This window comes from Felis catus, chromosome C2 (assembly GCF_018350175.1).
Source record: "Felis catus isolate Fca126 chromosome C2, F.catus_Fca126_mat1.0, whole genome shotgun sequence".
Classification (NCBI taxonomy): domain Eukaryota; kingdom Metazoa; phylum Chordata; class Mammalia; order Carnivora; family Felidae; genus Felis; species Felis catus.
The window spans coordinates 129,188,090-129,214,242 of record NC_058376.1 but is presented as its reverse complement, the minus strand read 5'-3'; the positions used below and the strand labels follow the sequence as shown (position 1 = coordinate 129,214,242).

The 26,153-nt window shown below is 39.7% G+C and overlaps 1 protein-coding gene and 1 long non-coding RNA gene across 7 annotated transcripts in view; one reads left to right on the top strand and one right to left on the bottom strand.

The window, feature by feature from the left end:
- The window catches only part of LOC109491503, a 96,306-nt gene extending 83,400 nt beyond the window's left edge, over positions 1 to 12,906 (bottom strand). The window contains exon 1 of the long non-coding RNA XR_002144894.2: positions 12,799 to 12,906. This is a non-coding gene — a long non-coding RNA (uncharacterized LOC109491503). The remainder of the gene's footprint in view (positions 1 to 12,798) is intronic.
- TMEM108 (transmembrane protein 108) overlaps positions 1 to 26,153 on the top strand; it is a 366,501-nt gene that overhangs the window by 266,308 nt on the left and 74,040 nt on the right. Inside the window, exons 4-5 of one of the 6 annotated variants that reach the window (XM_045037583.1) lie at positions 12,034 to 12,187; positions 19,921 to 19,999. The exons of 3 other annotated variants lie outside the window; for them this stretch is intronic. In XM_045037583.1, coding sequence (XP_044893518.1) covers positions 19,951 to 19,999 — 49 coding nt within the window. In that variant the 5' untranslated portion in view covers positions 12,034 to 12,187; positions 19,921 to 19,950. Of the gene's footprint in view, positions 1 to 12,033; positions 12,188 to 19,920; positions 20,000 to 26,153 lie in introns of those variants that run through there. 2 more of the 6 variants (XM_045037582.1, XM_019810691.3) reach the window with 2 other exon arrangements.

The window sequence follows — 26,153 nt, the reverse complement described above, 5'->3', positions numbered from 1 at the left end:
TTCTGTTGGCCAAAGCAAGTCATAAATCAGCCCGGGTTAAAGAGGTAGGAAAATAAACTTCACCTCTTCAAAGTCATATGCAAGGGACATAAATTCTGTGAAGAGAAGAGCTGCAGCCATTTTTACATCTATCAGAATCACAACAAAAGTAACATGGCCCTGAATGAAATCAGTAAATATAAGAGTTAGAGCCAGGGCAAAAGTAGAGAAGAGGGAGGGAGCCTGGGTGGCTCAGTCAGTTAAGTGGCCGACTTCACCTCAGGTCATTATCTCGTGGTCTGTGAGTTCGAGCCCCGTGTCAGGCTCTGTGCTGGCAGCTTGGAGCCTGGAGCTTGCTTCTGATTCTGTGTCTCCCTCTCTCTCTGCCCTCCCCTGCTTGTGCTTTCTCTCTCTTTCTCTCTCTCTCTCTCTCAAAAATCATAAATAGTAAACATTATAAATAATAAATTTGTAATTATAAATAATAAGCATTAAAAATAATAATAAATAAAATAAATAAGAGAAGATGGTCAGAGGATTCACATATTTAGATGTAGTCAGACCAAGGTGGGAAAAATGGGGGCCAAAGCTTGCTCATTCCCCAAGAGTTTGCAAAAAAAATTTTTTTTAACTTTTAAATGTTTATTTTTGAGAAAGAGAGAGAGAGATGGGGGTGGGCAGGGACAGAGAAAGAGGGAGACACAGAATCCAAAGCAGGCTCCAGGCTCTGAGCTGTCAGTACAGAGCCCGACGCGGGGCTCGAACTCACAGACTGTGAGATCATGACCTGAGCTGAAGTCAGACGCTTAACCAACTGAGCCACCCAGATGCCCCACAAAATTGATTTTAATAGGGAAATGAATAACCTCTTTAGGCAAAGTTGTATGGTGTGGTTTTGCTGGTCAGCTGTGCTTCAAGTATATGCAGAGGCATAGCATCAGATAAAAATTAATCTTAGAGTAGACACCATAAAGCTGGGAACAACCCTGGCTGACTGAGCATCTTTATCTGTGCCCTGTAACCAAGGACAGAGAGGTTTTGTGTAAATGAAATAATGTTAGTCACATGGCTAAGAAAGTGGTGAGCAGAGATAGCACTTCCAGACAGAAGCACGAGAACAGTTGACACACTGGGTGGTGTTGGAGAGGGATGCTTCTCACTGCTGTAGTGAGAAGCAGAGGCTGGTTCAGGGTAGCCCTGCTCCTGGCTCTCACACTAACCTGCTCTGTGCCACTGCCCAAGTCACCTTCCCTTTCTGGGCTCTGGTTACCTTCTCTACCAAATAAGAGAGTGGGTTTGGTCATCCCTGTGGTTAGGGTTAGGATTATAGGGCTAAATACCTCAAAACATAATGGCTCATCCCAAAAATTTCTTCCTATACAGAGAGAAAGTAATGTTTTCAGACCATTTTAATCCTGGGCTCTGGCTGACTTTTCCTTGCCATGGGCCTCAATGCCAAACCTAATTTTACGACCCTTCTTTGAGATACAGTAAGTAGTTACACAAATAAAAATCAGAAGGAACTCTACAAAGATCGAGAAGCCCCTTTATTTCGCTGGGTTTCCCAGAGGCATTTTAAGACACACAGGGCTCCCTGTTGGAGTACAAAGATTCAACACACAGTCCTGTTTGTGTTCTCCTCACCCGCACAGCAATCCACATATGTTAATGCAGTCATATTGTTGCTTACCTCCTTGCATAAACTCCTCATATCTGATATGCTTAGAAAGCATGCTTTTCACTTGGCATTTTAGTTCATGGATAAATTGGGTCACCAAGGAAGTCTTCACACAATACCAAAGAAGGATCTCCTATACCTGGCACCAGTTAGCCAATATATCCTTGTTCCAGTGTTGTGCATTTCCATCATAATTTCATTTCTTTTTCCCTACTGGTTGGAAAGTTAAGATTGTGTTCACTGTCTCTGTCTCCATTCAGCCTTCTTATAAAAGGTGGAGTTCATTGCAGCATTATTTGTAATAGTGAAGAGTAGGACATCCTAAGTGCCCATAGAGGGAGGAATGGTTTAATAAATATGCAAGGGAATACAACCCAGCAGTTAAAAGGGGTAAGATTCCTTGGTGTTAACGTGGAATGTTGTCCAAAAGATATGGATAAATTTAAAAAACTGAACAATGCTATAATATTTTTGGAAAGGTTAACCTAAACTATGTATTTCAAGGTTGGTGTGTAAGTGAGGCAGCGTCTCTCAGGAAGGACACAAAAATAGGTAACCAGTTTTCTCAGGGCAGCAGAGTAAATGGGGATAAGAAGAATAACAAGAATATTTGTTTTTTCTACATTACTTAGATTTTTAACATTAAGAATATAATCAGGGGTGCCTGGTGACTCAGTTGGTTAAGCAGCCGAGTCTTGATTTGGACTCAGGTCATGAGCTCACATTTCATGGGATGGATCCCCGTATGGGGCTCTGTGCTGACAGCATGGAACCTCTTGAGATTCTCTCCCTCCCTCCCTGTCTGCCCCTCCCCTGCTCATGTGTGTGCTCATTCATTCTCTCTTCCTCCCTCCCTCTCTTTCCCTCTCTCTTTCTCTCTCAAAATAAATGTTAAAAAAAAAAGAATATAATGATATTACAAGTGCAATCTAATCTAAAACAACAACAACAAATGAATAAAAAGCAGTATCAGACTAATAAATAAGGAGAATAAACTGATGGTTACCAGAAGGGAAGGGATTGGGAGGTTGGGCAAAATGGGTGAAGGGAAGAAACAGATACAGGATTCCAGTTATGGAATGAATAACTCACAGGAATAAAACGTACAGCATACAAAATATAGCCAATGATATTGTAATAGCGATATAACAGAACAGATGGTAGCTGCATTTGTAGTGAATATAGCATAACATATAAACTTGCCAAATTACTAAATTGTACACCTGAAACTAATGTAACATTATGTGTCAACTATACTCAAAAAAATAATAGGAATATATTTTGTGCAATTAAAATTTTTTAAAAAGGATTTTTTTTTAAACGTTTATTTATTTTTGGGACAGAGAGAGACAGAGCATGAACGGGGGAGGGGCAGAGAGAGAGGGAGACACAGAATCGGAAGCAGGCTCCAGGCTCTGAGCCATCAGCCCAGAGCCCGACGCGGGGCTCGAACTCACGGTCCGTGAGACCGTGACCCGAGCTGAAGTCGGACGCTCAACCGACTGAGCCACCCAGGCGCCCCAAAAAGGATTTTTATAAAGCAGTAGGTGGTGATGATTTATGTCCACCTCTGGATGTAAGCAAATAAAAAAAAGTGGGGAAAAAATTGCTTGCCCTTTCTCAGAGTAATAACCCGGGACCCTGTGAATTGGGTATTATATTTCTGACCCACCCATGTGAAGGAAAATAACAAAAGTTTTGGAAAGTAAAAAGCCATTATATTCCAACCTGGACAAGAATCACCTGAAAACGTCTTCATTTCAGGTTTTAATTACTCTGTCATTTCAGTTTTGTTCTCAGAGTGAATTCTGGAAGTGACAGATTTTTCTCAAATACTGTGCAATTTAAATACAATTAACTCCTTACAATTTAATTACGAGAGTACTATTTCTTCAGAATCTGGGCAATCAGAAAGCTCCTATGATCAGCTTTTCTCTCTATTCTGCTTTTTGAGAATGAGACAAACAAGAGGCTAAAATCAGGGAACTCTTCCAAAAACACCTTTTAGGTTCTGTCATGGGGTCAATCCAGATGACACTTAATTTCTTACACCGTTAGCAATTATAGTATCATATGCTGATAACTGATGATTGTAACAAAGGCAGTGAGATACTACAAGTTCCTAATGTGTCTTTGGAAATTTCAAAAAAAGGTACAATTGTATGTGGTATGTAGTGTTGCTTACTGTGTTTTTGAAAATTATAATCCATATGCCATATAATTGGTGCCTCTCAGGGACCCAGGAAAATTGGCAATAACATCTCCAAATCAAGAGATATGGGAGGAAAGACCTGTGCAGAGTGTTTTCAGATATCAAATGTGAACTAGCCACATGTGTCTAATGGCTACCATCCTGGACAGCATGATTCTAGAGCATTCTGATAAGGAGTCTTCCTGGCCAGGGTGCTGTTAAGCATTGCATGGTATTCAAGGGTGAGAGGCAGGCTCACTTGCCTCCATCAGCCATGTCTTTCTCATCCTCCCATTTTGTCTCCTCAGCTCCCAGACAACCAGAGAGGCAGCATCTAATCCTTGCTGCACACACCACATCCCTCCCAGCTCTCCCGTACCCTTTGCTGCAGCACCTTCTGGCAGCTCCCTCAGTGCCTACCAGCAGGTTGGAAGCATGCTGAATTCTGCAGGGCTAGCCTTTCATTCTACCCTGCTACCCTCCATGGATGTCCTGTTCCCCAGATCTTCCCAGAGTCCTACTGGTGTATGCACAGAACAGACTGTTCAAAGGGCTGACATGGGTTTGGCCTTCTGCATCGACATCATCTTCCTGCCTCTCTCAGGCAAACTGGTTTCTAAGCACTAGTAATACATTCTCCTTCTTCCCCTCAGTCTACCCTCAAATGGCTGCTTTTGCCAGGTGATAGCTGACATTCCTACTTCACCTTCTTTACATGGGGCAGGTGTTGCTGGCTTCAGTTCCGCTCCAGCAGCCTGGAAGGTCACAGCCCACACAGTTCTGGAAGTGCTGAGTCCCAGCTCCAGTGGCTCCTGACAGCAATGCTACCTAGTGACTGGCTAGGTGTTTTCAGTTTATCTCTTTCAGAAAATGGCTTTTGATTTTTTTTTTTCACATGTTATTTTTCTGAATTACTGCTTTTGGCTGTTCAGACTATCTCAAATTAATGCCAAAACCCTGACTTATTCAAGCCAAAAATAATCTACAACCCTCCTTTTCTGCTAGTTTTTGTAAGGATATTTCACTTTGTCTTTTGAGCTCTACCTGGGTTAATTCCGGTTTTGTCTTCTAATTCGCTGATTACTGAATCACTGTTTAAGATTTATTCAATGTATTAAGTTTTTTTTTCATTTCAATGAATGTATTTCAATTAATGAATTTAACTACCAATATTTTAATTGGTAAATTTTCTTATTCTTGTCTTATTTTTGCATTCTTTGTATTATAAATTCTGTTTTTCAAGTGAAAGATACTAGTTTATTTATCTTTAGAGCATCATAAACATATTTACTTTAAAATATTTGTTAGACTGTTCCCTAAAATATATTTCATCTAGAACAGCACTATCTAATAGAACTTTCTACAGTGAAGAAAATTATCTGTATCTCAGCAGTCCCGTATGGTAAGCCATTAGTCACATGAGGCAGTTGAGTGCTTGAATTTTATTTGATTTTGCTTTGTATTTAAATTTAAATAATCCATGTGGCTAGTGGCTACCATAATAGATAACACAGATCTAGAATATCTTCAAAATCGAATTGCTGTTTTTGGTATTAGGTTTCCTCATATGTTTTGGAATTTTGATTGGCAGGTTCATTGTAAATGGGAGATAGTTCTCTCTGTGTGGTTTCCTCCTTTCCTGTTTAGTGGTTTTTGGTACTCTCCACCAGTATGCTAGTCTAGAACTATATCTTAAAGTGGTACATTGAAGCTTTTGCTACAGAGACAGATTATGAATGTTGAAAGATACGTGGGTGGCGTGGTCATTTACTGATCAGACCATGACTTTGTTCTTCTTCCTTGGACTTCCCACCTGCTAAAAACTGTAGCCCCAAACAGCAGCTAACAATGACACACTTTTTTACTCTACTTTCACAAGCAGAAGAGCCTCCCTCCTCCATCCCCTGAGACCCTGACCTCAAGCTATGAGCCTGGTTCCTGTCCCTAGCTCTTTTGAGTATTACTAGACCCTTTGCCCTGCCAGAGCTGGGCTACCATCTCAGCCTGCTGCCTGCCTCCAGACTGGATGTCCTGCTGGCCTGTGGCTTCAGCCCTCCTCAATGCTTTACCTTTCTGTTCCATTTCTGGCCCATGGATATGTGTATCTTGTTTTGGGGTCTAGCTGTGTCTTTTTAGTTTTCTATTTCTATAACAGGCAATGCTCTTTGAGCCAAGGGACAAAAAGGGGATACACCAAAACCTAAAGCTATCTTAGCCAATGGGATCCCCTCTGATAACTTTTCTAGTCCTAAAAGACTTTTTAATTCCTACCTTCCCCAGGAATTTAGTCACGCATATGAAAGAACATAGGCAGTCATAAATTTTCTTTTTGAGAGAGAGAGAGAGAAAGAGAGGAGAGAAAGAAACAGGCTCTACACTCTGTGCAGAGCCCAAGGCAGGGACCCAGTCTCACAACCATGAGATCATGACCTGAGCCGAAATCAAGAGTCAGACACTTAACCAACTAAGCCACCCAGGAGCGCCTCATTAAATATTTGTTGAGTGAACATACAAAATATCAAATCTAAAGACAAGTGTTAGTTAGTAAAATCCCACAGCTGTCAATAAACCCCTTCTGTTATCTAAATGAAATGATACAGTGTGTTCAAACTCTCTTCCACTAAGCCACACAGGCCCCCAGAACTAAGGCAAGCACATCATTATCCAAAACCAGACACTTTTCAAGAATGAAAGAGAATGTTCTTAATAATTACCCCAGAATAGCAAGCTTAATTGCAACTATGTCAAGCACACAAATGAGTGGTTACTTTACCCCATGGCCAACTTGCTAGTGTTTAGTTTCATGAGATCCCTGCATACACCCCAGTGTCATCTTCCTTTTGCTCACTTCTCCTGATATTCCAGGTAAGGGACTACAGCACCTCTTTTTATAGCCTCTTTCTCTGGCCCCATTCTTCCCTTCTTCTCTGAAAAGAGTCAGTCTTTTAAAAAATTTAGTATTCAAACTGGAGAACTAAAACCATTTTTCTGGATCTCTTCCTCTCCTAATACCTCCCCAAAATCACTGAAGTAATCCATCCTATACAGCAATCAGACAAAACCTTACATGCTCAGATTCCTCTTGAACACTCTCCTTAACACCCCTCATGGGTCTTGGTTTCCCTTCAACAAAGCCATCATCACTCTCAGTGGTCTCCTCCAGACTAGCTGTGACCTTGACCAGCCCTTGGCTGACCCAGTTCATTTATACATTTAACAACATGCCAGCCATTCTCCTCCAAGACCACTTGGCTCTAATTCTAGGAGGGGCAGTCATGCTGTGGTGTTAAGTTTATCTGCTGCTGTGTGAAAAACCAGCCTAAAACTTGGCACCTTCAAACAATAACCATATCTCATATCTCAGCAGCAAGGGCTGGAAAGCTGAGCTCAACTGGCACTATCAACTGAAGTACCTACATCTGGCCTCTCCTGCACAGCAGTCTCATGGCAGTGGATTTTCTTAGCTACAAGCTCAAGTTTCCCAACAAGACTGTCCCAAGATAAGGCAAATGCTGCAAAGCTTCAGATGACCTAGGCTTGGAAGTCCCAGGAATCACTTAAATTGCATTCTCTTGGTTAAGCAGGTCACTCAGACAGACTCAGATTTAAGTGGGAAGGAAGTTAGATTCCCCCTCTCAGTGGGAGGAATAGCAGAAAATTTGTGGTCATCTTGATTTTACCACACTTGGGTTTTTAATGATCCTGAAAGGGACTCCCAGATGTGATCCACGTTATCTTGCCTGTATCAGTCTAGGAACATAAGAGGACAGCTGCACAAGGAACAAAGCAGTAATGAAACCTCTGACCCTGGCCACTAAGCAGTCTTGAACGTACATGCATACCCAGTAATACACTGGTATACCTGTATATGCAGTGAATACACAGGTAGGTCACTAGATCACCACTGCCTTAGTAACCAAAAAAGTTTCTCTTACCAGGAAAGCAGAAGACAGAGCAGATATGAGAAGGATTGCATTTTATTAATGTAGACTCTGTTACCTGCTTCTCTGACCATGTGTTTTTCTTAGATTTTCATCTATTTGATACCCACATTTGAGTATTTACTGTTTTTTCAGTCCTAGCATTGAATCCTGTGCTCTTTTTTACTTTAAAAGTAGACAGAAAGTCTGGACAAGCAGGAGACTCAGATCCCACCACAGCCCCGTTTCACTGGCCCTGGAACTGAGTGTTAGTGGCAAGAAGGTCCTTGGCATTTTTAATAATTCACCTGCTCCAGACAGTTTTATGTAGTGAGGTTTGGGAGATAATGAGCAGGTCACTGGTAAAGAATATGGATTAAAATTCCCCCAAAACCTTATTTATAAGGTCTTTTTAGAAGTTGATCAAGGCTGAGTGTATTTATGAGTCAGTGACTCCATTAACCCTGTAAAAAACTGTTAGAGTACCATAGAGTATTCAAGTATGTAACACAATATGTCACATGTATTTACTCCCTGAACAAGCTACTGACAAATGTGATTTTACTGAGTCCTCACCCTCCTGAGTTACATGGAAGTTAATAGAGTTACTTCTAGCCATTTTGCTCTGTTTGCCAAATTACTTTTATTTGCTCCTTTTTTTTAAACTTTATTTATTTTGAGAGAGAGAGAACACAAGCAGGAGAGAGGGGGAAAGGGAGAATCCCAAGCAGGCTCTGCACTGTCAGCACAGAGGTCGACGCAAGGCTCAAACCCACAAACTGTGAGATCATGACCTGACCCTAAATTAAGAGTCAGACACCCAACCGACTGAGCCACCCTGGCGCCCCTTCATTTGCTCCTTTTATGAAATGACTAGTCATCTTTGGGAGAAGCTAAGTGGAAATTTTGATGTAATGTTGATAGCAGACTGTAATGAAATGAATGCTGTGACAGAAGATATACTAATAAAATTTCATAACAATCTCCCAGTCTAAGATACACTCATTGCCTAAAGAAACAGATGCTGGCTATAGATGATTGTACATTTTCCCCTTGGGCTAAGTAAAACCCAAAGAATTTTAGTTAGGGCTTCTCTCAGATTAGTAAACCAAATAGACTTTAAATCAAAAAGTACAAATCAATAATCTGTTCAACTTTGTTGAACACAGATAATCACTTAGGTTCCACAGCAAGCAAATTCAGGAGAGCTAAATGGAGAATTTTGCTGCTGTGGCATGGAAGTCAGAGAAGTGCTTAATGTTCCAGGCATCATTCCTCACTCACATGGGAGCCTTAGGCTAGGTTCAGGATGATGGACCTAGAAGCCCTGAAATGGGAACAATTTCAGTTACATTTTAATCAAGCCCCAGGAGAGAAAGGAGAATTATGTGAAATCATTGATAGAAAATAGAGGTTGTTTCTTGCCCTTACAGTCATTTGTATACTTCATAGCTGAACAGCGGGATAAATTAGGAGTTGTGCCCCTCACAATCAAATGTGTATGCATGGTGGTTCATGAAGGTGTGACCTATCTCCCTAAACTGGTTTTTCCCAGTTTTTCCACAACTGTGCTGTAATAGATTAGCAGCATTCTGATACACTTAATTTAGCAAAACCCTGCTACATATGAAGTGCCAGGAGGTAAAGAAAAAAAAAAAAAAACTTAAGCTTCTCCCCTACCCAGAGAATATTTCTACCTAGAACCAAGAAATCAGACTATATTTGATGTGGCATAGTTGTTTATAAAAAGCATCCGATGCCATGCAAATGCCTTGTGTTCTCCAAGGTGAGTTCTTTATGAAAAGAGTGTTTGCTAAAATCTGATTGTAAGTCCATTTGCAGCAGCCCTATTCCCTGTGGTCATGGATATGCCTTTATATTGGGGAAAATCACATAAAACACATCAGTCTCTGCTTGTATGATGACACATCCCTGGAGAGGAGGTACTGAGTGCTTCACATATAGAAGAGCTACTGGTGCTGAGGTGACAGTCATAATACCTAACACTTCAGGATGCTCAGCACTCTGCTAAATACTTTGCACATATTAACTCATTTGATTTCCACACATTTTCCACACAATTTGATTTCCACACAATTTCCACATTTGATTTCCACACAATTTCCACACACACAAAAAAATTGCTGAAACATTTACAGGCAAAATTCTAGGATTTACATCCTAATTATAGGGAACAGGGTATACAGGGTATGGCTGGAATAAGGTTGGCCAAAAGTGACTGATTCTTGGAACTTGGTGACAAGAGACAGGGTTCATGGCTTTATTGTATGTATTTTCATGTAGGTTTAAGATTTCACAATAATAGAAAGCAAAACAAAAACTGTGAGGTAGATACTGTTATTTTCCTTATGGAGGGGAAACCTTGTACAAGTTCACACAACTCCAAAAGCTATGCATCTGGTTGCTTTACCCACTGTTCTGAAATTGCACCAAAACTCCTCAGGATGCAGCAGTGAACTAACTAGCTGGGGTACTGAAAGATATTTTAAATTGTGGATGGAAGCACTGCAGTACTCCACATCTGTCAGATACCATCTGAACTGGTAGCTCAAATTCAGCTTCCACATTAGAATGCATTGAATTCCTATGATGATACCTTGTGAAGCTGGGTTGTTTTTTTTTTTTTCAGCACTGTGGTAAAAAGCAAGTTCCATGTGAAAAATCAAAATGGAACAAGGACTGAGGGTTCTGGTATGCAATCTGATTCTGAGGTTTGAGAAGTTGCACAATACCAGTAATGCACACACCCCATTAGTAAATAATTCTGGTACTAAAGAATAAAATTAAAATATTTTTCTTTCAATGGGTGTGTATTTCATTTCATACAGCTACTGAGTTGTTAGGACATAAGTACTTTAGCCTTGGGGGCCTAAGTGCCCTGTGAACCAAAGTTTGGGGAAATCCCTACACTACACTGCCAAAGATGTAGAAGCTGAAACATGGAACATCTAAATGTCTGTCCCCTATGCTAGCTCAGCCTCCTCGTAAAAAGCAAGACAGTGTCAGGGTACCTGGCTGGCTCAGCTGGAAGAACATACAACTCTTGATCTTGGGGTTGTGAGTTTAAGCCCCACATTGGGTGTAAAGATTACTTAAATAAATAAAACTTACAAAAAAAAAAAAAAACAAAAACCCTGTTTCATTCACTTACCCATTCAACCAGTACCTACTGTTTACCAGGTGTGGTGCTAGCCATTGGGGGGTGGGAGTGGGATGGGGTGGGTGGGGATACATCAGTGAATAAGATGGACAAAAATTCCTGCCCTGGGGCTTGTCTGCTGATGAGGAAAACAGACAATAATCAGAATAAACAAATGATAAACATCATTATATTAGATTATGATAAGTGCTAAGAAGGGGACAGAACCAGGGGGATAAGAATGTAGTAGGGTAGGGAGGAGGTAAAATTTTAGACAAGGTGACCAGGGAAGGCCTCACTAAGCTAACAGTTTGGTAAAGACCTGAAACAGGTACGAAAACTATCAGCCACTTAATTACCTCTTACCAAAAAATAAATAAATAAACTGATTCAGAAACAGAGCCCTGACGTTGTACAACAAATAGAAAATTAATGAGAACTGGCCTCATCAGATAGAGTAATTCGTGGAAAAGGAAAAGAAAAATGGTGTATAACTTTTCTTCTCTGTGGATTACCTCACTCCACTGGATCCCAAACTTAAATAAGGAAACAAAGGTAATAATCATACCAGCTCAGTACTGTACCTCAGTTACAGTGAGACATGAAGAAGGACCCAGAGATTTTATGCAAATAAGAAGTGATGAATCATGGGTATCTACTCCTAAAGCCAAGACTACACTGTTTGTTAGCTAACTTGACAATAAGTTAAAAAAAAAAAAAAAGTGACTTGTTTAAGCCAACAAACTGTTTAAAAAAAAAAAAGTTATGCTATCATGAATTGAGATGCTAAATGGCACTAGCTAAAATGCTTAGATGTTTTAAATGGTATCTACACTATACTAATACAGCTGCTCGTATAACAACAACAATATTTTGGTTTTGTATGGAGATGTTTTACGAAGATGAGAGTAGAGGGCCATAAGGGGATTTTTTTTTTTTTTTGAACCTTGAGTAACATACAGAAGTCAATACTGAAAATGTTAATAGCAATTAGAACTATCAGTCAAAACAAGCAGTGGGTTGTTTTCCTTCTTGGCACCCTCTAAAAACCTTATAAATGGAAATATCAGAAGAAAAAAAGTTTATCAGTACTGAATTTTTTTAGGGGACAGCTGCAACCTTCATGGACTGTGGAATCTCCCTGACCCTTGCCCAAGAGAAAATTGCAGATTTGTTGATTATAAGCCCTCTGGATATCCTGTGTTGCTGAGCTTATTGTCTTACTTCTGTGTCCTTAATGAAGCCATCAAACTTAACCGGTAGGTTTCCTGAAGGGATCTGGTGCCATTCCAGCTTCTTTGCTTTCCATCTTGGCCTTGATCAGCCCCAGATTCTTGGCAAGGTGTAGACTCAGACTGTCTCTCTACCACCTCCTTCTTCTCCTCCCCCCCCAAATTTGGAGTTAATCCCACTATAAATCATCTCTTGTTAAAACCATTTTGCAAAGCAGGATCTGCAGTGGTTCCCAACCCTAACCGTACATCTGAATCCCCTAGGAGCTCAATAACAACATAAATCTGGATTTAATACATTTGGGACGAAACCCAAATTTGTACGTTTAACAAGGGCCTCAGATGAGTCTGTTAGAAAACACTTAATGGGGATCTTAAAGGGTGAGTAGAAATTTACCAGATTGGCAAAGGGAGGAAGAGAATTATTTTACGCATGGATATAGAACACCATATGTAAGTATGAACAAGGGAGTAGGGGAGGGGGGTGGAGTTCAAGGAAGTGCACATTTTCAAACTGTGCTCCAAAAGAGTGCTTAAATGGGGAGGAAGCTGTTTTATAAATATTAGGGTTCTAATACAGTTTCTTCTAATAAGAGTTTTGCTGCTAAGCTCCCTTCCGGTTCTGCTTTCAGCCTTACCAGGTGGTGGGTTCCTCCCCTAGTCCTCATTAGGCCCCATGAGGTCTTGGAGTGGTCTCAGGCTTTCCTTTGATCCTGCCATAGCTACCTCCTATTTGTTCCTTGTTCTGGCACTGATTGTCATCATAAGAGAGAGAAACAATATGGCTGGAACTTGGAACTCAGCTACTTATAAAATGCATCAGGCAGGAGGAACTCACCCCAAAGTGCTCTACAATTTGCAGTAACTTAGTGTGACTTTTAGCCTGCCCATAACTGGCAAGTTTTTCTCAAGCACCAAGGCCCTCCTTCCTTTGCTCAGACAGATGCCCTAGCCATAGTTCCCTATTGTAGAATTATGAATTTATTGTCAATTTTATCAAACAAAGCTTTGTAAGGAGCTCTGGACTTGAGATAGGTGACACTTGGCTTCCAATTCTAGTTCATATGTCACTTATTTAACCTCAGCCAAACAACCTAACCAAAAAGTATCTTCTCTACATCTCAGTTTCCTTTTTTATAAGACTGGAATTCTAGTCAGCTTTGCTTTCTGCAGCCAGGAATAACAGATGAGATCTTACATGAATGGAGTTTTGACAAAAGGGATACAGATATGGTACTATTTCTTAAGAATAATAGGGAATGGAACATTGAGTAATTCAATCTCCACAGATAAGTTGCTTTTTCTGAGACACTAAGAAGAATCAATTTACCAATAGGCACCTTTCAGAAATGTTAACTGTCATGGATAATGTTTACATCTAGACCACTTGCCATTTATCCAAGGATTTGGCCCCCAGCTTTCTTGAACACTGAATCCACAGATGAAGCCAGTCATGCTTTCTTTCGGATTCCTATTGAAATTACTACTTCCCTCCATGAAAGCGTTTATCACACCCCTCAAAGGCAGAAACCTTCTTCCAATCTGTCCCCAAGCCTAACACAGGACCTGGCACATAGTAAACCCTTAACAAATGTCGGCTGTTAAATGAATGAGTTTGGACACTGTCCAGCATTGGATTGGATGCACTTCAGGCCAAAGATTAGCACAATACACGTTCCTGAAATGGGATGGATTTTAAAGATTCATCTTGCCAACTTCCTGTCCAGGAAGCTGGCCAGAGCCAACTTTCAAGCACCTAATAAATTAGGACCCCTTATTTTTAGTCCCTTCTTGAGAAGGACATTGAGTGGTTTCACTGGCTAACTCATCAAGCATGAGTATCCTTTGTGCAGATGAAGTTCATTTCCTTTTCTACTTAGAAGAAATGGGAGTAGAATACACCCACATCTTGTATATAGTTTTTTTTACATAATTGAAGGCTCCTCTTATATCACAGAGTCTGATCTAGTTCAGGTTGGAAGCAGGGCCCATCATCTCAATTAGAGTAGAATTGAAGAACTAAGAAATTGTCAACTTGAATTTTAGAATTACTTCTAACAGCAGCTGGTAACATGGAAATCAGCTTCAGTGCACTAAGGGGAGATGCTGCAGATTGGAACACTGCCATCCTTTTGGCAAACAGACCAGACTAATATGCAGAAGATCTTGGATTTCTTATGTCTGAATATTACTGTTCTACTCTCTGAAGGGTTTAGTCCTCTATGCCTTATTTGATGTGACTTGAATGAATTTAATTTACTAAAAGTCCTTTATTTTGGATAATGAGTATTTTTATTTCTCCTCTTTAGAAAAATACAGGGCATCTTTAGGCAGAAAGAACGTGATAATATTAAACGTATGGAAGAAAGTTTTACCCTCCAGTAAAAATCTTCCAATCCTAGAGCTATCTTGAGCTGTTAGCAACATGGCTCTAAAATTCTTTGAGTTTCTCAGAAGAATGTGGTAATAAAAAGTGAAACCACCTTTTTTGTGTTGTCTTAAAAAAGAAATCCAATTTAGAGTTGAGAAGCCAAAAGAAATTGTAGAACCACAGAAACGCACACCGTTATGTCACAGAGCCATCACTACATGATGACTCATCTAAGGATATTTTGTCTACTTCCTTCAAATATGATTATTTCTGGAAAATTTAATTTAAATACTGGTATAAAGATTATTTCTGGAGATGGGACATTTGCCCCCTGTGATAATTCTCTTATCTGCAGAAGGGTTGAATCTATTAATTCCCATGTAGCAATATTGAGATGTATCTTATTGGCTTGCTTGATTTTTTAAACTTCTATCCCAATTGATAGAAGCTAATTAAAATTAGGTGCACATGAGCTTTTACTAAATGGCTGCTACAAAGATGGTAAAATTCAGGAAGTGATGGTCCAACCCATTCCCTTTAATAATGTTGAAAGACTCACAATTGGGATAATTTAAGATTTATGAGATTCTAAGCATCCATATGTCCTTACTATTTCCTGAGGAATTGTTTTTAAAGAAATGAATGTATGTGCCATTTCAGCCTAATGAGAGCAGAACCACCAACTTAATAGTGTAGACCCTTACCTAAAATCAGAGTTCACCAACACTAGTAGTATGATTGTGGCAAAAGCATTTGGGGTTTATCTATCAAGTTAATTAAAGGCTGTGTTTTCAGCTATTCCCCATTATATACTTTTATAACAAATTATGGGAAAATGATGAATTTGGGAAAACTTAGGATGCTAAGATCACAAATTAGCGTATAGATTGTAAATACTTTTCTCATGTTTGTTTCATAAAACAAGTCTGGAGATTGGAATAAGTTATCCAAAATTTTTGTTGCAAAAACTAAACAGTGTGCCCCGTACCCTGAGAATCCTGGCATTTGGGATCTGGAAGCAGCCCTTGAGAGCAACTCCTCTAGAGGGGAGGGATGAAGAAGTGGTCCCCAAGAGCTCTGGTTCCATACCTGCTTGCCATTGTGTAACCTTGTGATCTTGGTCCCATTAGGTAATGCCTTGACCCACAGTTGCCTTATTTGTAATGGAGTTGGTGATAATACATATACCCGCCTGGAAAGTTGTAAGCATGAAATGAAATGTCCTGAAAGCATTATATGAACTATAAAGCCCAGTGTCAGTGTTAATCATTATTATTACTGTTACCTAGAAAACTCTCCCCCTCACTTTGCTCATGAAGAGCACAAGTATGCAATGACTTGCCCAGGAGCTTTCTTCCTATCCCCAGGAGACACTGAAAGAACCAGGAGGGAGGCAATAAGTTCAACGTTAGGGCCACCACTGGCTGCTGAACAACTTGATTACACTATTTTGCCTCACCCCCTACAGAGGGATAAAGAACTATAGGATAGAAAGGATGCTATTGGATTAGCACACCCGCAGTACAGCTGGGCCCACTAAAGAAGAGAAAACCACATGGTGTGGGATGTACAGTGCACCAAGGCCCCTGAATAAAAACATTTTATAGGCAGCAAAGGGTAATGGGGCTGTCTGTAGGGGCACAACCCCTCTTACTACAGTGAAAGAACAAGACAGAGTGTTCTAAGACTGAGAAGAGCTCTTGTCCAGACTATCTCCAGAATTCTCCCTTGTCTTATTTTTTATTCCTGTTGCTCCTTACATTTCTAATGTCCAAGTGGTGTATTCACTCTTAACACTCTGGTTCAAACATTAACAAAAGTCCTTTTTTTTTTCTTGGCTTTCTCTTAGTCATGTTTAAATTTTCAAAAGAATTTTACTAAATATTAAATGCAGGCAAAAAAAAATTGTAAAGCCATCAAAACAGTGAAGTCAGGATTTAAATCCCAGAGTATCTGCCCCCCAAACCCTTGATTTTTTTTGAGCTCATTAAATGTAAGATAACCATCACATTGTTAAGACAAATTATGCACACAGGAGGCAGGGTGCTTAGAACTCTCATGGGGATTTATATTTTCACACACAATGCATGAAAAATTTGATGCACAAAGAAATCACGTTTCTGCATGTGTTTCCAGAACTCAAAATATCAAGTAGCCAGGCTAACCAATAAGTATCATGTAAGTTTTAAATTATCAATACCAATTTGCTAGACTAAAAAAATAAAAAGTAATGATCAAACATTTTCATTGAGCATTTCATTTTCACTTTGTCCAGATCTCTGTCCCACTTCTTGTATGGAGATGGACAGGTTGAAGGAGGCACCTGCCTGAGCCAAGGCCATTGATGTGGCAAGGGCCATTGGAGGAGGACAGAGGGTTGTTTGGGGCCACTGATGGACAGTGAGGCTAAGGTCCAGCATAGAAAGGTCACAAACAAACATGGGGAGAGTATCAGGATAACTGCCAGAAACTAAGATGGACTGAAAGTGTGTCTGACTCAAAGGTATAGATTCTAAGCAAACAGCTTTCTCATCAGGTGGGAAGAAAAAAGAGGATGCAAACCAGTGAGAATGATGGACTCCTGTTATTGTCTGCTATCCTCACTTTCTTGGGGGTCAGAGGGAAGCTTAGCCCTCAGATACCGGATCAAGACAATAGAACAAGGCCCAGTTTGAGCTGAATCTCAGATCCTTTTGGTCTCTAAAGGGGGGTCAGAACGATATCAGGCTAGCAGTAGCTTTTTCTTAAATGCATGCAGACACACTAATAATGCTCATTAGGCATATAGCTCATTCGAATTTAATTTAGAGTGTTTAATTTGTGTCCCTGTGTAGTTGCCAGGACAGATGTGTGCATGGCTTAGGCATACTTCTCTCTGCATGAGACAGATGTCGGGATATTGGGCCATGTTGGAAAAATGCCAGTATGTTTGTTAGTCACAATACATTGTCAGCCTCCCTTCCCCCAACTGATATTTTCATTTTTGTAGTTAAAATGCCAGTCCCAGCTCAGAAAAGAAGGATTTTGAGAGAGGTAGAAGAAGACAGAAGCAGGGTAAAGGTGGAGAAGAAAATAGAAAGTAACCAAGAGGTAGAAGAAAGGGAAAGCTTTGGGCCAGTCATTCCCTATAACTAAAATACTCTAGATCATTTAGGATTCACACACATTACTGGGATTCAACCTGCTTTCGGAGAGAGATTAAAAATGAAGAATCCTGGGGGTGCCTGGGTGAGTTAGTCTGTTATGCCTCCAACTCTTGATTTCAGCTTAGGTCATGATCTCATGGTTGGTGGGATCAAGCCCCATGTTGGGCTCTGCACTGGCAGTGTGGAGCCTGCTTGAGATTCTCTCTCTTCCTCTCTCTCTCTGTCCCTCCCCCACTCGTGCTTCTATTTCTCTCTCTCTCTCTCAAAATAAATAAACTTTAAAAAAAAAATGAAGAATCCTGGCCCCACCCCAGAGCTGCTACTTCTTAAAGACCATGGACCTTTTATAGGCCATGGGCCAACCCTGAGAGCCACTGGCTGTGGCAATCTCTAAGGTTTCTTTCTAGGCTTGAGAATCTTTGCTTATGAGAAGGAAGGGAAAAAAAAAAGAGTTGGAATGAACATCTAAGGCATGACTGTTACATCCATGTTACTTTATCCTGGGGAAGCTGCCCTTCTGGTAAAGTCTGATAAGATATCAAGATCACAGGAGGCGAGAGAAGGATGTTTGATGTGCGTGTTAATATCTTTCTGTTGTCAGAGTTATTTCACCAACTGTGGCACATCCCTCACTAATGAAAGTTTTTTATCCCCACCTTGTAAGTCTCAAATGTTTTGATCTCTTTGATGTCTTTATCCATCTAACCTGCAAAGATGCTCAAAGCTCCACCCCTCCCCCCTGGACCACCCCACTAGTGAGTCAGAGGTAGGTAGAAAGGAAGTGCCAGCCCCCTGGCTTTAGTCCCTCTTCTCTGTTCCTGGCTACTGAAACCTCTAACCCCATTTATCTTCCTCTTGGAGATATTCTTATGAGTAGGTTTCCATTAATTCTAGGTACAGCAGACAACTCCTCCTACTCTGCCAGAAGAACCAGAGGCTCAAGAAGAATGTCCCCCTCTGTCTATCCCATCACTCCTTAGTAAACCTTGTCAAGACTCCCTAAAACTTACAAAAGCTATACAAAATGTCTAGAAAACAGATCTCCTCAATCACAATACAACTGTCTCCATTTTATGTAGTTTCTTGATGAATTTCCATATTCATATTTTACATAGAGCATTTACAATTTTCATGGGACCTTTTCTATTATCCTCATCACTGTAGAGTCTTGATAATGATCTACTTTTCTATTTTCTATTTTCTATTTTCTACTTTTCTATTTTCCTCATCACTGTAGAGTCTTGATAATGATCTTTGAAAAAACTGCAAACTTCTCCATCTGGAAAATTACAACTTTATCAAATACTTACATAGTGTTCCCATGTACCAGGTACATAAATATTATGACAAATATTAATTCATCCTCATAATATTGATAAATATAAACTCCTTTCACACTTCTAACAACTCTATTATTCTCGTGTAATAGATGAGGAAATTGAGGCTCAGAGACGTTAGATAACCTGCCCACTCACTCACACAGTGAGTGAGCAGTAGAGATAGGCATAAGCTCATCTGTGCTTATGACCACTATGCATTTCTCACATTTTATATGACTACTTTTATACTGTTTAACATTTAAGCTGCTTGTAGTTATAAATAACTGCAAACAATAATACTGTTGTTTATGGCTTCTTCATAAACAAAGAATGATCTTCTTTTGGATTGTTTAGAATAGGTTTCCAGAAGAGCTTCCTACTCCACTCCCTGTTTTGAGTTGACAGAGGACACAGCCCTACATAAATTCCCATTGGGGTAATCTGAACTGTGAAGAGAAAGAATACTTTCTTGCAAGGCTATTAGGTCTTGATTCATGGCCAGTGTAATCTAGGAACAATAAAGGGAAATTATTAAACTTGCAGTTTAGTGAAAGTAAAGGCTTCAGATATTAGATCATGTTCTGCAGCCTGGTGTTACTCAATGCCTCATGGGTGACCAGGTAGCCATAAAGCTACTCTCCAAGCAAGAGAAACAAATTGTCTTTGTTTCAGTGAGGGAAACAAAAGTGGGATAACTCTTCAGCAGCAAATGGATTAACCAACCAGTTGGTGAGTTTAGTCTTTCTTCTTAAATATGGCTGTTTTGACCTCCTGTAGACAGAAGTTGATTTAAAGATCAAGCCTGGTTCTCTAGAATTTCTGCATAGATGGAGATGGAGTTGGCAATCTTTTTGGAAAGAGGTGCTGAGGGGACTTGCCTTGAAGCTACATTCGCATAGTGAGTACAGCTGTTTCCTTCTGCAGTACATCTGTTTAGGGGATGGCTTGAAGTGGATGAACTCATGGAAATTATGCCTCACTCCACCCCTAGACCCACCACCAGGTCAGTCAACTTATGTTTAAGGTTTTTGCATGATATAGACTAAAACCACCAGAGGTCTTAGTGGATCATAGGACATTTCTTTTCTTTTTCTCATTTGTGTCTCAGGCCCATAGTTCTTCTTTGCCTAGGATGATACCATAAATAACAAAAACTGAAAATGGTTCCCATTCCCCTAGGCCAATGTACATCTTCAACCTGACATATACACTCTTCTCCTGGACCGTTCCAGTGTTAACAATTATACATCTGTTCCCATTCTCCCCAGTTACAAATATAATTATCATATCCCATTTGCATATTTTATTGATGGTCTCTCTATCATATAGAAGTGACAAATGTGAAAACCAGAAATAAGAAAAGTAGAATGTTAAAATGAGAGGAAAACAGGAATAGTTGATTTTTCACCCTAAGTTTCTGGGAAATTACAATGAGCCCGTGAGCCTGAGTAAAATGTGTCAATGTCACAGAATCCATAGGCTACCTCACAGGCCCATGCCTTTCCTTGCTCGGTATCTCACTGTATCAAGCTATTGAAAACCTCAAAAGTGTTCAAAAGATAACGAATGTGGGAGGGGTTTTTACAGGGGTGGAGGAGGGGGAAGAGGTTGGTCCTGATGACATTTTTAGAACGTTAACACCTAAGTAAATAAGACCTAAAAGAGAGTGACTAATGTCCAGGAGCTATATGCCGCATACCTGATACTGTTGCCTGGCAACCTGTAGCCAGTCCTAGAGCAATGGAATCCCAGGCAAAGAAGGAAATTGGAAATGTGTCCAGAAGAGCACATTTACCACCCCTACCCTTGTTTGCTAACTCTGAAAAGAATTGGGTAAGGGACTCTGTTTTAAAATGTACCCAGGATTTTAATCAGGTCCAGTAAGATACACAGACATGGAAATGACTGTCACGAAGGAAGAAGTTTATACTCACAGATCCCTACAAACAAGGGGCACAGCAAGCCACACAGGGAAGCACCAGGGTCAGTCAGGAGACAGAGCAAGGGGAAACATGGGTGAGTGACTTTTTTGTGGTTTTCATGGGAAAGACTAGGCGAGGCAGGGTAAGCAGTTTAGACAAGTTTAGGATTGGCTAGTTTCAATAATTTGAGTGGGGGTGCCTGGGTGGCTCAGTTGGTTAAGCGACTGACTTCGGCTCAGGTCATGATCTTGCAGTTTGTGAGTTAGAGCCCCGCATTGGGCTCTGTGCTGACAGCTCAGAGCCTGGAGCCTGCTTCGGATTCTGTGTCTCCCCCTTTCTCTACCCCTCCCCTGCTCACGCTCTGTGTCTCTCTGTCTCTTAATAATAAATAAACGTTAAAAATATTTTTTTTTAAATAATTTGGGCTGTGGCCTGTAGGGGTGGTTCCTAGTTGCTCAGTACCTGACCCTGGGGCATGATTGGGGCAGAGGGATAGTGTTCTGTACTGTAAGGACCTGATAAAAGGTAAGTGGGGGTACAGACTCACAATTGCTTGGTCTGAATATCGAAGGCAGACTCACAGGCAAGTTTACTGTATCTAAGAATTAGCTAATCCGAGGAGGGGCATTCCGTCCTCAGATCTGCAAATGCCACAGAATACAGAAAATAAGAAAATATAGTTAATACAGAGCCAATACACATATACAAGCAAAGGATCTGTTGTCTGTTTTGTAACATAAGAGGTTTCTGTGTTTTAGGGGTTGGTTTTCCCAGAGCATGTAAGAAACCTTAAAGAACAACATTAGGAAGATCTCCTGTTCCCTGTCCCTTTAATACCCAAGTACACAAAAGCAAGCCTACATTCAGTTCTAATGCCAAGCAGTGTGCCTCCAGAAAAGCCATTCTTTCAAGATTTGCACCTAGTACCTAAAAACCATTGAAATATTTTATGCAATACCAGCATATAGTCCACAAGACACAGGCTTAAAAGGATAATTCCAACTAGTACAAGACTCGTATTTGATCATTTTGATTGTCTCAACACAGAAAAGTGGAAAATGTATTTTTTTTCCCAGCTCACTTGCCAGGTTTAACCAGAGTTCAGGCATTAACTATGTCATTTCCTATCACTCACAGTGAGCATTGCTAAAAAGCATTATCTGGGAATACTATATTATGCCATTGTTGATTAGTTTCATTAACGAGAATAAACATTTGCAGAGCCTATTGTGTTTTTAAAATGGTTTACAAGTACTGCTGGCTCACTTGTTAATAATTACGTTGGGGGACTCTTAACAATACATATTTAGGAGATAAAAGCAATGATTGTGATGGGATTAGGGGGAAAGGCAAGTAATAGCATTTAGCACAGTTATTTTCAGTTGCATAGTGTCTGCAAGCCTGCACTGACTAACCACCATTTTCACTGCATTTGGGTCCATATTCCTAATATTCAAAACCCAGCACAAATACACAAACAAAATATGGTGAAACTATATTTTAAGCTTTATATTATCTACTCTTTCTTGTTGCCCTTTGGTGTCTTGATTTGCACATAGCATGGGCACAACTGAGGCACGACTGTGAGTGTACCTACCCACCTACCATGGGGCAGGAGACCTGGTTCCCTGCCTCTGCTGTGATGGATGACCCCAAGAACTTCACTGCGTCTCTGTTCTCAGCTGTAAAACGACTGAGGAAGGGAGGTACAGTGGGAGCAAGGGATTTACATCCAATGAATCGATCATCTTGCCACTTTCATGAAGCTTAAATGTGTAGTTTCAGGTGTCTCTCTACTTATTATCTTACTAAAACTGACACATTAATGGGACCATAACACCGTGCATGCATGTACACACACACACTTACCAAACTTTACATGTTGAGACATTTATACCTTTTTGGAATGGAGACATATTCCAAAGCCACTCATTAAAAAAGTAAAATTTCATGAATCTTCTGAATTTTCTAAGCTACATTTAATATTATAGTGTTTTTACTCTAATGTTCAAGTAATATTGACCCTTCAAGTCAGCATTTTCCTATGACATTTGGGTATACCTGGCACACCCCCACACATGTGTCATGCCTGCCCTCAAGAGTAAGAAGAGTAATATTAAGCCTCATGCTCCTCTTTGCTCCTTGATGGACCCTGAAATCTAAAGTGAGGTTGAGGATGGACAGTGGACCTCATAATTCCCTGCCCTGTTTTTTAACTGACTCTTGACAAGTTCTGCTAGTAGAGACTGAAGTGGTCCAGGAAATATAATCAGAACCAGGGGCCTATTTGATAATAAAGATACATTCTTTGGGAAATTTTTCCATCACACTTATCTTCAATTTTATAATATAACTTTAATTGTAGAAATAGATGTTCTTTAAAGCCAACAGTGATACAAGTATCTCAAGAAAAATCACTTTATATATTATTAGAGATGTCATTTTGAAAACACTTTATTTTAATAAATACTTTTAATAGTATTTTAATAAATACTATTAAAAGTATTTATTAAAATACTATATATTTTAATAGTAACCACCATTTTTGGAGGATGTATATGCTACATATTCTGCCTGTCTTACATCAGCTATGTCAGTCAGGGTCCCCTCAGGGAACAGATAGCACTCACGGGGATTAGTGGGCATGTTTTATTCTTTCAAAAGACATGTTCCAATAATAGTGACAAAGTTCATGGACAATAAACTTTATCAAGATTTGCCAAAACAACTTTCTTTGGTGCTTTCCGAAACATTTGAGTGTAGGGCGCCTGGGTGGCTCAGTCACTTAAGCATCTGAGCCTGCGTTTGGCTCAGGTCATGATCTCACAATTCGTGGGTTCAAGCCCCGCATCGGGCTCTGTGCTGACAGCTCAGAGCCTAGAACCTGCTTCAGATTCTGTGTCTCCCTCTCTGTCTGCCCCTCTCCTGCTCGCACTCTGTCTCTCTGTGTCTCTCAAAAATGAATAAACATTTTTAAATAATTAAAAACAAACATTTCACTGTGTAGAAAATTAGTATAATTTAATAAGAATTTACTGAGTCAGTATACTTCTGAAAATAACTTCCTGATATCCCTCTCCTAACATCAAGGAAGTTAAACACTGATGGAATCTAGTCATTGTTTATTCATTATTTATTCATTCATTACTCAATGAAACATTGAAAGCCTTAGTCATTAAAAATAACATATAACCCTAAATTGAATACTGTAAATTTACTAACCCGATTGATTTTTAAACATGTAATTATGTGACAGTTCAGTTTGAAAGACTTGACTGATATAATGAAATATCAAGGAAATCCAATTTTAATTGATTACTTTGTTTATAGAGGTTTTTTTTTTTAATCTCTTGGAAAAACAAATGACTATATAATAATGTGGTTGCTGTTTCCTTTCTGCCCAAGCAGGGAATTGGAATTTCTTTCTGTTAATATAGTTTCTGACTTTATAACTATTTGTGGCTCAGAGCTTTACTTTGCTACATAAGCCAACATTGCCGTGCGGTGTCTGTTACTTTCAGTGAGTCTCATGATGTGAGATCGAGCTTCCTTAAGCTATGCTAGTATGTCTCTGCCATCTCAGTATCTTCTGCACCCAAACCTGCAAAATGGGGATAATTACCAACTTCACTGGCTGTCATGGTGATTAAATAGAACAATGTAAGAAAACCAACCACCATAATGCCTGCTACAGATTAACTGGCTCGGTTCTTTACCTTTCTTACATGTGTCATAAAAGGGCTGTGGTCATCTTCAAAACACTGCTTGACATCCTGATTCTGCCATAATCATGCAACAGTGGTCTGACAGAGCCTTATATATTAAACTTTCCTTCTGAACTTGGCTATCCTGATTTTTTAAACAGCTTTATCGAGGTATATATTACATACCATAAAATTCACCCATTGCAGATATGTAGTTCAGTGATTTTCGTAAATTTGTGCAGTTATACAGCCATCACCTAGTACACTTATAGAGCATTTCTATCACCCCAGAAAGTTTCCTCATGCCCATTTACAGCACCTCACTTTCCCCTCCAATGCTAGGCACTACTGATCTGCTTTCTTTCTCTATAAATTTACCTTTTCTAGACATTCTTACAAATGGAAGCGTACAGTATACATAGTCTTTTATATCTGGCTTTTTCACTGTGCATAATGTTTTTGAGGTTCATCCATGTTGTAGCATTCTATTAGGGTTCTTCAAAGAAACAGAACCAATTATAGAAAGAGATTTATGAAGAAGGATTTGCTCACATGGTTATGTAAGCTGGAGATGCAAAAAAAAAGGGGGGGGGGTATAATTCCAGACAAATCTGAAGGCCTGAGAACCAGGGGAGCCAATGGTGTAAGTCCTGTTGTGAGTTCAAAAGCCTGAGAACTAAGGGAGCCAGTGTCCAAAGACAGGAGAAGATGGATGTTTCAGGTCAGTCAGACAATAAATTTGCTTTTCCTCTGCATTTTTGTTCTATTCAGGCCTTCAAAGGATTGGATGATGCTCATGGGAAATTGGTAAGGATAATCTTCCTTACTCAGGCTGATTCAAAAGCTAATCTCTTCCAAAAATACCCTCAGTGACACATCCACAAATAATACTTTACCAGCTATCTGGGGATCCATTAGCCCAGTCAAGTTGACACATAAAATTATCACAAGCATGTATCAATATTTTACTCCTTTTAATTGCTGAATAATACTGCATTGTATAGATAGCCACATTTTATCTATTCACCAGTTGATGGAAATTTGGATTGTGCCAGTTTGGAGGATGTTAAAAATAATGATGCTGTGAACATTCATGTGCATGTCTTTGTGTGGACATATTTTCATTTCTCTTGGGTAGATTCTTCAGAGTCTAGAAATTGCAGGGTAATATGGTAAGTTTGTGTTTAAAACTGCCTAGTTATTTTCCAAAGTGGCTCTACCATTTTACACTCCCACTAGCAATGTATAAATATTCCAGTTTGTGTATATCATCACCGATACTTGTGTTGTCTTTTTTGTTATAACCATTCTAGTGGATATGAACTGATACTTATTTTGGTTTCAATTTGTCTTTCTCTAGTGACTAATACTATTATTAATTATCTTTTCATATACTTATTTACCATAAGAAGTGAAATGTCTTCAAAAGATCCATTCACATCTTTTGCCCATTTTTAAATTGGGTTGTTTTCTTACGATTGAGTTTTAAGAGTTCTTTATATATTCTACATATAAGCCTTTATCAAATCTA